The sequence below is a fragment of the Barbatula barbatula genome, assembly GCF_947034865.1.
Source record: "Barbatula barbatula genome assembly, chromosome: 10".
Taxonomy (NCBI): domain Eukaryota; kingdom Metazoa; phylum Chordata; class Actinopteri; order Cypriniformes; family Nemacheilidae; genus Barbatula; species Barbatula barbatula.
This window is the reverse complement of record NC_136773.1, coordinates 13,123,663-13,136,155: the sequence shown is the minus strand read 5'-3', so window position 1 is coordinate 13,136,155 and position 12,493 is coordinate 13,123,663. Positions and strand designations below refer to the sequence as shown.

The 12,493-nt window shown below is 41.5% G+C and overlaps 1 protein-coding gene across 1 annotated transcript; it reads right to left on the bottom strand.

Annotated features, from left to right (window-relative positions):
* Positions 1 to 6,997: 6,997 nt before the first annotated feature.
* On the bottom strand, positions 6,998 to 10,093 carry olfcn1 (olfactory receptor C family, n1; the record flags this gene model as incomplete). Its single annotated transcript, XM_079465969.1, has 6 exons — positions 6,998 to 7,911; positions 8,001 to 8,124; positions 8,211 to 8,432; positions 8,512 to 9,333; positions 9,611 to 9,896; positions 9,975 to 10,093. The coding sequence occupies 6 exons, from the start codon at positions 10,091 to 10,093 to the stop codon at positions 6,998 to 7,000; spliced, it is 2,487 nt and encodes an 828-aa protein (XP_079322095.1).
* Positions 10,094 to 12,493: the final 2,400 nt, after the last annotated feature.

The window sequence follows — 12,493 nt, the reverse complement described above, 5'->3', positions numbered from 1 at the left end:
GGTAGCGAAAAGATGCATTTAACCTCAGAAAGCTGGTACTTTTGTAATAATGCATCGCGTGGTAATTTCTAAACGAGATTCGATACAGTCGAGTTTTTGTGATTATAGAGGTATCAAACACTATGATTCTGTGCATCAAGAATACGTAGATGCATGATTATCACAGTTACCGGCATACAGGGTTTATTGAACATTCAGTTAACGTCATGGCTGTTTTATGTATAGCATTTGAAAACATTGAATCATAAACATATACATTTAATACAGTCTCGAGGTGGTTTTTGTTGTTCATGAAGTCCTTATATGGTCAAAGGAAGATCCTCGTGGATTTATTGGTGTGTGCGTAAATGCAGAGATCTTCTGGCTTGGGCCATTTGGGGGCAATAAAAGTCACGCGGAGATCGGCTATCTCCTGAGGGCCATTAAAGTGACTGGTCAACAGTTCTGCGGCAGACATTGTGGCGTCTTAAAAATAAACTGATGTTGGTATGCGGTGGAAAACAACGGGGGCTGTGTTTAGCGTGATCTGACAATGCGCCTGCCAGATGGCCTACATCCTCATTAGTGTTACACACCTTTGTCGAAAGTAAGCACAATGGTGGGCAGGGCACTCAGTCGATTGTACCCATTGCCACCCACCGTATACCAAAACATCAAGTTTTGCATAAAACCAGGTGAGACAGGTGCAGCATATTATTTCAGGTGCACGGCTGAGTGGGAACAGATGGTGGAAGAAAATAGTTTAAACAACCCAATTATACGAGACATATTCAGAGCAGCAGTCATGGCAGGTGCCCCCAATGGTGTTAAACAAATAATGGAAAATAACCCTGACATTCCAATTGCTAGTAACGAGGTATGGGAAAGGCATTTAGTTCACCACACAGATAGGGCTGTAGAGAAAGCAGGAAAAGATGAAGAACAATTAAAAAAGATAAAAACAGAGTTGCTAAAATTACAGTTAGAATAAGCAAAGAATGAGGGAGGGAGGCAGCAGGGCGGGGGAAATTGTTTCGTGTGTGGTGAGGCAGGCCACTGGATGAGAGAGTGTCCACAGATTCTAGGTCAAAATAACGGACCACCTGCGGGGGGATGGGGTCCTCGAGGAGGTGGTGCCGATGGTCGTGGCAGGGAACCACAAACCCCATACAACCCGGGGCAACACCCTTCACCACCCTCCAACCTCCAGGCGCCTATGCACCCAACATGGGGCCCGGGGGGTGGCGCGGGGGATTGTTGAAGGGGCCCACAGAGAACTGACAAAACGGTGGGGGTCGTCACGTTCTCTGGGGGGGTAGAAAAATGGCCTAGGACAAAACCATTTAAAGTAGAAGTGGCAAATCAATGCTTATCACACTCGTTCCTTTTCTCCAGCAATGCTCCCATTCCTCTTTTGGGGAGAGATTTATTAATAAAATTAGGGGCTAGCATTCTGTGCTCAGCAGAAGGGGTTAAAGTTACATTTCCAGATGAAACAACCACTAACTGTTCCCTATCAGGTAATATGACAGGAATGACATAACCACTTATGAAGAAATGTTTCAGGAAGTGGAGGGGGACAGATGGGTGTTGGAGGGAGCCGGAATTTTTGTAAGTAAAGAAGGAGTGATGGCTCCAGTGAAGCTGACAGAAGAGTAGTTGAAATGGTATGAGATGGCAGACACAGCAGCACCTCACACATCATTAGCCTTACACCCATGCCATAAAGCCAGGGAGCTAGGTAAGATTACAAAAACAATGTTGGTCACCCAGGATTGGGAGCCCACGGAGAAGACAGATGTTAAATATTCACCTAAACACAAAGCCTATTGGATAGAAGGTGCCACACGAGACACTGGAGCTCTAGAGCATGTGCAGGTTTCTAGATTCCATGGCAGGGAGCTGTCAGATAGTGTGGAAGCACCAGATGTCATAAAACATTTACCTGAGGATCTTTGGTCTAAGGGCCCAACAGATGTAGGTTTTTGTAACATGTCTCCAGTTTACTTTCAGTTAAACACAGCCGACCCCATCTGGATTCCACAATACCGTAACAAACCTGAGGCGGACAAAGGTTTGGCCACAACAGTAAAAGGACTCCTAGAGAGGGGTGTTATTACACCATAGAAATCTAGGTGCAACACACCTATTATTCCGGTGCCGAAACCAGGCACGAATAAGTACAGGTTGGTACATGATTTGAGAGCAATCAATGCTGTTGTGTCTACACCATCGTTAACAGGGCCTAATCCGTATACTGGACTCTCTGTGATAACACCTGAGCACAACTGGTTTACATGTATTGATTTGGCTAACGCATTTTTCTGTATCCCTTTAGCCACAGGAATGCAAGGCGTGTGTGGCTTTCACGTAGAAAGGTTGTCAATATTCTTACAACAGATTACCCCAGGGGTTTGTTTTATCACCAGGAATTTTTAACCCTGCACTAAGGACTGTAGTTTGCTTGCGCCAGCGACGCATTGCAGCAATTTTGCTTGCCAACCACATCATATACAGAAATGAGGGCATTAACATGGCAGATTTGGTGGAGGAGGGAGAACCACACGACTGTGCACCGATCACAGAGAGGGCGTCAGTGGTCAAACCAGGTTTGTTCGCAAAACCTCTGACTGGCCCTGGGCCAGTCATGACTTTGTTCACTGATGGGTGCTGTCTCAGGGCTGAAGACGGAAGTTTGAAAGCGGCTTATGCAGTGGTAGAGCAGGTAGGGCATGCGATGATTACGAGGGATGCAGCAAGGTTAGATGGGAAGCAGTCAGCACAGAGGGCAGAAATGGTAGCAGTGATCAAAGCCTTGCGACATGCTGGTGGATATCTATACTGATTCTGATTATGTTGTTACAGCTGTAAATGTTGAAATGCCCTTAAGGCGACGATGTGGCTTTATCATATCGTATGGTCAACCAATTACGTATGCGCATGCAGCCAGAGACCTTTAGAGGCTCTGATGATCCCTAGGGAGGTGGCAGTAATTAAATGCAATGGCCACTCTAAGATGGAAGGTCCTTTGACTGAAGGTAACGATGCTGAAGATCTGGCAGCGAAAGCAGATTAACCTTAATTTAAAACTAAAATTGGCTAAAATCTGTGCACAGACTAAACTTAACTGGCTATCAGCTCTCACTTTCGCACTGATGTTTATCAGCCCATCTGTTAATAGAATAACAGGTTTTACTCATTTTGAATTGCTTACAGGTTGTCAGTTTCCAGCACCTATGACAGCGCTGACGGAAGAACCTGTACGCCCATTATCTCACAATGTATATTTTAACAAACTAACTTTTCTGATTAAATCCTTTTGCCAACAGGTCAATCTTGTTCAAGCTGAACCGTTCACCCCAGTCACAGCAGACTGGATAAGGATTAGAACATTCCGAAGGACAACGGAATGAACCGTGCTGGTCACGACCCGACCGAGTGGCAGCACGTAACTCACATTGTGTTCAACTCAAGGGAAAAGGAGGCATCTGGTTTCAGTTAACCTCTTGTGGTACTTGTGCACCCCCTTGTAGGAATCTTGCTGAAACACGGGTGGACCTGAGGAGTCAGGTCCAAGAGAGGGAAGGTGTTGAAGCTTTTGACCGAACCATCTTAAGAACAAGAACACCCAACACTCCAACAGCTAAAAAAAATATATAATAATTAAAAAAACAGGTGGCAGTTCAAACAAAGGTAAGGTAATGAAAAGGTGATTGCACAGAACAGACTTCATATTTTTCATATTTATTATTGCCATTGTGATTTTCATATTGTCATATTCATTAACGTATAACCCATTTTTCCTTACAATAGGTACATTTTGTGTGATTTTAAGCATATATTTTTCCTTAATCGCATATTCCCATTAAGTATGTTGTGTGTTTAACCATTTAAATTTTCAAGAGTGTGTTTATTGTTCCTTTAAAGTCCCAGAGAGGGTAACGAGATGAAGCTGTGGGAAAACTGTAAGCTGTTGGGGATCCTATTAATAATCTCAGGAGTTGTAGTAGGAATACTTTATAGCCTAACTGAGGGTCAGGAAAGCAACAACACCATATCGAACCCGAGACACAAAAGAGCCATAGCCGATACGAGGTTACCATGTGAACAACTCGTAATTAACTATGTTTGGGATCACTATGTAACCGATTGATAGTAGCGGCAATAGAACAGAAAGATCTCACTTCTCCAAAATATACCATGCCCCTATTGTCTGGCGACCAATTCCTGGATGACGATGACAATGAGGATTGTGATGATGTGTGTCCACTTTCAGCGGTCAAGAGAGGGACTGAAGGATTTTTATTGTGGTTTAAACATGCCTTTACATTTAATATGCTTTATGATTTCATTATTGATTACTAACCGTGCATAATATGTTGAAAATATAACCAGTGTGTGAGTTGAGCTAGCCAAGAGTTAGAGGGATGATTTTGAGTGTATTTTCCACAGGAAGCGGTATGTGTGTGTGTAAAGATCAGATTACACACGGAGCCCCATTGAATGTGGCGTGGGGTGTTTCCATATAATGTTTTGCAGAGGCCCAGAGAGCAAAGCAGTGTGAGCTGGTTGGCTGAGGCAGAACAAAGGAGAGAAAGCAGATTGGACGAGTCCCAGGCTTCCCCGACCCCCATCTGAAACCAGATACACTTCGTGAAATATTATAAAAAGCTGTGAAACTGTTTTTCTGAGTCGGTCCTTTGTGAGACGTTTTGCGTCTGAGGGCCCACCCAGCAGCTGTTGTATTTTTGAATCTTCTGATCAATAAACTTCAACATTTTCTTAACTGGCCTCTCTCCAATTTTGAACAAGCAGAACATAGCACGAATGTTCGACACTGGCTAATAAGGCAGCCATTTCAGCTTCAGCTTGAAGACGAGCAGATGGAACGGATGACCTACTAGCTTGTGAACGAAAAGAGTGCCTCCTTTTGCTTGATCTTTTGCTGCCCACATTTGAAATACTATCATCTGGTTTAATATCATCAATAATATGTGCAGACGTCTGAATGTCCACACTTTGATTTGAAACACTCTCCGAAATTACACATTCAGTATTGGCATCAGCAGGCAACTGATCATCCAGCATAGAAAGTCCATGAGCCGCCATATAGTCAATTACTCTGTTTCATCTATCATGGTATGAGATGAATTGAGACCTTCATTACTTTTTGCAAGGATTCAATTTTAATTCCCAAGCCATTGGCGTAGGCTTTTGACCCCTTTTGCCTTCCATAACCGCATGATCTTCACCAACAATTCAACAGCACAAACAAATGTGTGCACATTGTCCAAGCGCTGCATGTAACATTAGCAATGCATTTCCAATCCAAATTAAATCATCCAGTAAGCCAACAAACATCCAACATTTTGCATTGCACGTATTTTTACCGGAATCTCCTGGGCAAAACACATCGCGCATAGCATAGCAGCCATTACATCTTGACAAACGTAGCATTCATAGCGTTAATAGCACGGCATAGCATTCAAAGCACAACATCGTACTCCTAGCATCCAACAATATTCATAGCATCAGCATGGAGTTCATATTATCCCAGCATGGTATTCTTAGCATCTTGTTAAACGGAGATAAATGAATAACTTCATTCACATACCGCTTCTGGTGCAATGCTTAAATCTTACGTTATTATCCGGCTGCGAATTGGCGACTGCATTCCAATCCAGTGCTGCCGAGAGTCCATTCAAACCAACGACAATCCATTATAAAAAGCCCCGAAACTTTCTGTTGAATTTTGTTTCGGCATCCAACCATTTTGCCTTAGAGACTGACTGTGTGTTCAGATCGAGCGCGAATGAGGCGTAAAAAACGCACTATTCGCGAGTAGTTGGACGCTTGAAAATTTTGTGTTTACTCGCTTCATTCGCGCATGAAATTCGCGTCATGGGAGGGGCTTTAGCGGGAACGTAGTTGTAAAATAAGGCAAATACGCTCAATCTACCGCCTTTAGCTACCTTGTAGTTTCAATATGTATATATAACTCAAATTGAGTTAAGAGTGTTTTTACAACTTACCAGATTCCCCGACCTCCTCACTCACTTTCTTCCAAGCAAGATCCTTTTTATTCCTGTTTTTATAAAAGTAGGAACAAGTATCGTAAAGCTCCGGGTGTCCACAAACAGAGATTATGAGCTTGTCCTCCATTTTGTATTTCTGTCTCCGCTCGCTACGTCGTCTACGTCACTACTAGAGCAGGCTCCTGATTGGTTTACGCGGCGCGAATTTTCGCCAAAGTTCAGATTTTTCAACTCGCGCGAATACGCGAACGCTCAATTCGCTTCATTCGCTTCATTCGCGCCGCTTCATTCGCGCTATTCGCGCCATTCGCGCTATTAGCGCCGCAAGCACGTCTATCGCGTCTTTGCATTGACTTAACATGTAATGACGCTTCATTCGCGCTCGGTCTGAACACACAGTGAGACACGGGACACTTCTGTACACGTCACAGTAGTTTTATTTGACAGAACAAACATTTTGACTGTAGCCTACTGTCAACAGATATAAAGGAAACAGAGGGGAACGCATCAAAAACACGTGATTACAAATAACCAATAAGAAAAGGAGACTGAATTAATGCCACTACGTCCAGTATTTGTGCAAGTTGATGTAACATTTGCTGATTAAACAACAAGAAAACATTAAAAAGTCACAAACAGAAAACACAATATTTTAAACAGTTTAAAAATGGTACATACAATATCATTAAAAAAACTCTTAATCGCCTTAATTTTAAAAAGCCACTGAATGTCCCAAATGTATGACCAGTTCTAAATTTCATAAAATGCCTCAAATCTGTGGCCCCTGTGGATCCATCTTGTTGCCAATTTATATATATATATTTGTATATTTAGACTATATAATTTGTATTAGACTATTTAAATACATTTACTCATATATAAAGTATGAGATATACTACACCTTTATAAAAGCTGACATTTTTACTCGATTGGCCAACAAATTGGTCAGCTTTGATTGTTTTAAAAAAATAAATATATTGACCTCAAAGACTTGCCTTTTTAAGTTTTCCCATCATGTGTTTTTTAGTATTTCTCTCTGGTTTTATGAGAATAATGTAACATTTTGGCACAAATATACTCAACAGTAGGCCATAGGCAGATGACAAAATAGCGAAAATCTCCACTGCAACTGTGTACTTCCCAGGTGAACTGATATAAGCAGGTATAAATGTTGCCCAGACAGCACAAAATACAAGCATACTGAATGAGATGAATTTGGCTTCGTTAAAATTATCGGGTAGCTTCCTAGCTAAAAATGCCAGAACCAGACAGATAGCAGCGAGAAGGCTGATGTATCCTAAAACTGCGTAAAATGCAGCATCCGATCCTGTATTGCATTCTAAAATTATCTTTTTATTGTTATACTTAAGAGCTCTATCAGGAAATGGTGGGTTTATTTTAAGCCATAGTATACAGATGACTATTTGAATTGCAGTGCAAGAGAAAACAATGATTCTTTGTTGTACTGGCCCAAACTTTTCAGCCATATTATTTCCTGGTAATGTGGCACTGAAAGCAGTGACAACTACTATGGTTTTCCCCAGAACACAAGAAATGCAAAGGGCAAAAGTGACCCCGAATGCTGTGTGACGTAGCATGCATGACCAGACGGTTGGCTCGCCAATGAACGTAAGCGGGCAGAGGAAGCAAAAGAACAGAGAAACAAGTAAAAGTGAGCTCAGCTCTGAGTTGTTCGCTTTAACTAGTGGTGTTTCTCTAAAGTGTATGAAGACAATAATAGTGGCAAAAGTAAGACCAGCTCCAAATAGTGATAAAGCAGTCAGAATTATCCCCATTGTTTCTGTATACGATAGAAACTCAGTGGCTTTTATGACACACTTGTCTCGTCTCTCGTTTGACCAGTATTCTTCAGGGCACAGAATGCAATCTGCTGCTCCTGTGAAGTGGACAGAAAAATAAAACATTGTGATGTTGTTGTAATTGGTGAGGGGTATTTAGGCAGTGCATGTGAATTTAAATTGGTACCTGTTGTATTTGATATGGAACCCTCAGCACACGGGATGCAGTCAAAGCAGCACATTGGCCGTCCTTTTATTTGTGCTTTTCTTGTGCCATTTGGGCAGGTTTCTGAGCACACAGACTTCGGTATCTGACAAAAGAATGTGTTCGATAATTTATGATAAAATAAAACTTAGACTGTTTGCAAGCATATGTTAACGAGTAATGTTTTAGTACCAAATTTCCTGTGTTCCAATGGATGTGATCCTCTTTCACTGTAAGATTATATGTTCCATCTGTGGAGGTACTGAAACGACCCACTGCTACATGATGCACCTCTCCATCTCTTAGCTGCCAGTTTATGAGCTCATAGGATGCGGGTGGATCTCCGTTCTTATCAAAAAATACTTTTTCTCCATATTCATCTACATAATTCACCTTCTGCAAGCGATCGCCTACCTTACAATGAAGTACAGTATTGTTAAACCATTAATGTTTAAAAATTATACTTATGGTTATACTTCAAATATTTTCCCACCTGTTTAGGAGTTATTTGTGATATGTTTATGCACTGTATTGTGACATTATTTTGATCTGTTGTGCAAAAAAGCACTTTATGAATGGCATGTGCAATGGCATACACGGCTTGATAGACATTATATGCTACTCTCAGTTGTGATACATCGAAAAATTTGTCTGTGTAATTAAGTTTCTCTTTTCCATTACATATTGGGTTAAGCGCAACATTTGCAGATGGTGTACAGTTAAGGCAGGGTTTACAGCCAGTCATTGTTTCCCAAAAGTCACTGACAAACATAGATTGTGCTGTAGAATAAGGACTGATGTTTTTCAAAAAAGGTCCTAGTTTGGGCATAGCCATCTTTCGTACCACAAATCCAACTGTCCCTCTAAAAGACGTGAACATTTCTGGGGTAGAGGGCCTGGCTGCAGTTACCCATGCTTCACTTGCAATCCACTGAATTCCTGTGATGTTTTGTCTCACGACTTCTTTCATTAAAGGATATAGATCTCCCTCTGGCACAAATGCCAGGATCACATTTACTGTAGATTGTTTTATCAGTTCAACAACCTCGTTGATTTTATTCTGGGGATATGTTCGTAAAATTGTGCCAACAAATGCAATACAAACTCCCATTTTTTCAACTTCCTTTGTGAAGGCTGATATTCCGTTTCTTCCATAATCATTGTCAGACTGTAAAGCTCCGATCCAGGTCCATCTGTATTGCTGTACAAGAGAGGCCAATGCCTTTGCTTGGTAGTAGTCACTTGGTATTGTTCGAAAAAATGTTGGATATTTACTTCTGTCGCTTAAACATGCACATGTTGAAAAGTAACTCACCTAGAATAAATAAACAACATGTTTCACAAAAACATTTAAAACATATAATTTAATTAGCCTTGTGTTCTTTAAAACAGCATGACTTCTTTCATGTAACAATAAAGTAGAATATTAGTGACCTACACTAGCATCTCAGGCTCTATTCAGTTTCAATGTAAGAGCAGCACCAAATATACTGGGTTTGAAGAACATGAGGATAAGTAAATGATCTTGGGTAAACTGACCATTTAAAACCAATGGTCAAACGCAATTACTCATCACAAATGATTCATTTTACCATTGGCACTTTGAATGGTCCAAGTGTTCCTGCAACAGCTAGAGATTGTGATGATCCTGATTCAGCTACAAGAGCTGTTAGTGGAAGGTGACACTGCCTTGTAGATTTATCTTCCTCCTGCTCACTCACCTGCGTGAGGGCAGCCCGTAAAACATTAGTGGGAGAAGCACAAGAGTCCATTATTTTATATCCCAAAGAAATATTAGGAAGCAAAAACTCATCCCGGTTTATTTCATCTATTGCAAACATCATGACCTGAGTCCAACGGAAAGCACGTAGGTCAAATCTGTGTGGAAGATTTGTAAAACAAAATCATAATTCTTCATAATTTACTTAGAAAATCACACGCAAGCTTTGAACTTACCCATTACATTTAACTCTTGGCCTTTTTCTTTCAAATGATGCAATTACATTTTCTTGTTTGTTAAAAATGGGAAAAATTCCTCCAATCATGATATCCCCAGTTGTGAAAATATTAGGCATTTCAAATGTATCAAGCAGCTGGCATGTGAAGCTCATGTGTACGTATAGCAGACAGGAGAAAAGCAAAACATAAACTCTTCCCATGGCTGAGCATTGATTCAAAAAGAATAATGTTGACTCTGACGTTCTGGCTCAGTTATATAGAGTATCTGTCCTACCGTAGTAAAAATCGTCCCATGCTGGCAGGGTTCCAGCTAGAGTATTATGATATGCCCTGGTGAGCTGGTGCGGTAATACTGTTTGGGTTAGCACATCTTAATTGCAGAAATACTCAAAGAAATAGTCTTTGAAACTGAAAGTGTAACAGTATAATAATGAATCGCATATTGTTATACTAAAGTTAAGTTAAGGTTAATAAAATTTGTATCTTTGAACTATTGTTTGGTTGTGCTGCCAGCAGGTGCACCTGTGTCAACATAATGTTAATGTTTTGTTTAATGTTTGGCTTTTACTGCTGTTAGAAGTTAGGTTAAACGTTAAAAAGCGTCCAGAATTTAAATGTAAGCCCAGGTAAGCCCCTCAGATGAGCCAATGGCAGTTGAATCAGTTGCACGAGGACCGGAACTTGGACAACTTTAGGTTTCAGCACCATAGAGACCAATGAGAGACGACCGCCAGCGGCTGCCCGAAGTGGTGTTTCTGGAGCAGAGGAGACCTTGCCACCGAGCACCTGGGTCGAGGCGGGATGGCTGCCTCCCCAGAGGGAGCGGGGCGGTTCGCCACCGTCTGCCAGAGGCCGGAGCCTGTCTTGTCAGCCCAAGAGGGGACGAGTGGGGGGCGGGGGAACCGAGAGTGGCCACTGCCTGCCAGACGCCGGAGCCTGAGTCCGTCGGCCCGAGGGGGAGGAGAAGGGGCGGAAGAGCCTGGAGGGGCCACCGCCTGGCAGAGGCCGGCGCCTGCGTCCGTCTGCCCAAGGGGGAGGACCAGGTCACGGGGTGCTCGCTACTGTCTCCCTACACTAGGGGAACCGGACTAGAATTGTTTTTCTTTTTTCCTCTCTCCCTTTTTTTAATCCGGTCGCTCGGAGTGCTCCCGTCTCCGCTCTCGACGACTGGCTCATCTTGGCACACTCATGAGATCTGTTATGTACACACGTGGTGGACAGACTCCATTGGAGTAGGAAGTGGTCTCCGTACTGTGTTTTCTCAGTGAGGAAATAGCGCTCACCAGTGGCCCTTACGGTGCCGGGCAGCTTCTCACCGTTAGACATGTTTAGTTGGTATAGTATCGTAAGATATGTTGTGACAACCCCAATCATGTATCGTGCCACTGAACCAATTTGTACCTCTGATTTCCTGGCCCCTTACTTTAGACTATTGCATTAATGCATTCTTTCCTGCCATCTAATTGTCATGTCCACCATTTTAAAGTTGTGCATACTTGCATTGCTTATTTCTCCCTTCTCAAAGGCATACAAAAGTGCCTTAAATATTGGGGAGATACTGTGTTTGGAGAATGAAAATGAAGCACTGGCTAGTAGCTAATAGTGTTGGAGTTTTCATGCCTATTTATGCATGGTCTGGAAGAAGAAAGCAAGGGTTACATCAGCAGAGGAACAACACAGCTCTTCTTAAAATAGTACAATCCATATAATGGGAGGCTTATCAGAGTTCAAAAGAGGAGACATTAAATCAATATCATGGCATTCTCTGCACCCACTACTTATGCTAGTTGAACATCTTCCATGGCCTGTGTAGTTACCATATGTGAATATTTTAGTTTTGAGTAGTTTGGAGGAGGGAGTGAGGAAACTGACTGATTTGTGACCTAGGACACAAGTAGGAGTTCTGTAATGTTGTTGGTATATATTATTGTAGTTTAAGAATAAAATTTTATTACAAAAAAGTTTTAAAAAGGCATTACTTGATCTGAGTAATAAAGCAGCCAGTAAGGGGCCATCATGTATTGGAACTCTTGTTTCATAAAGCACCCCAAGATGCTCGGTAAAGTTGATTGTTTTGCTACTAAATATTATTATTGTTATAAAGTTGGACCGTCTTTTTTGTCCCACTTACATTGCTTCTTTCAAAAGGATGTTATAAAATATTATATACACACACACAGATGTTTAAATTTACATCATAAACACTTTAATTTGTCATATTCCAAAGTTTGTATAATGCAGAACATGGTTTCCTCTGTGTAGGTTAAATGCACACTGTCAATATATTAGTTATTTTAACAACACCCTTTGAGATACCTGCTGATAATAAATTTATTTATATATTTACATGTGAATCAGTGTTGCCACAATATTTCAATTTCAGAAATGTTCTGGTTACCAGTTTGTAGTTGTCTCTGACCCTCTAAAACAGGCCAGCTCTAATAGTGTGTGTAAGTGATATTCTTGTATTCAAATACATAACTGCATGGATGTTCAGTATTGAATAACAGGCTGTT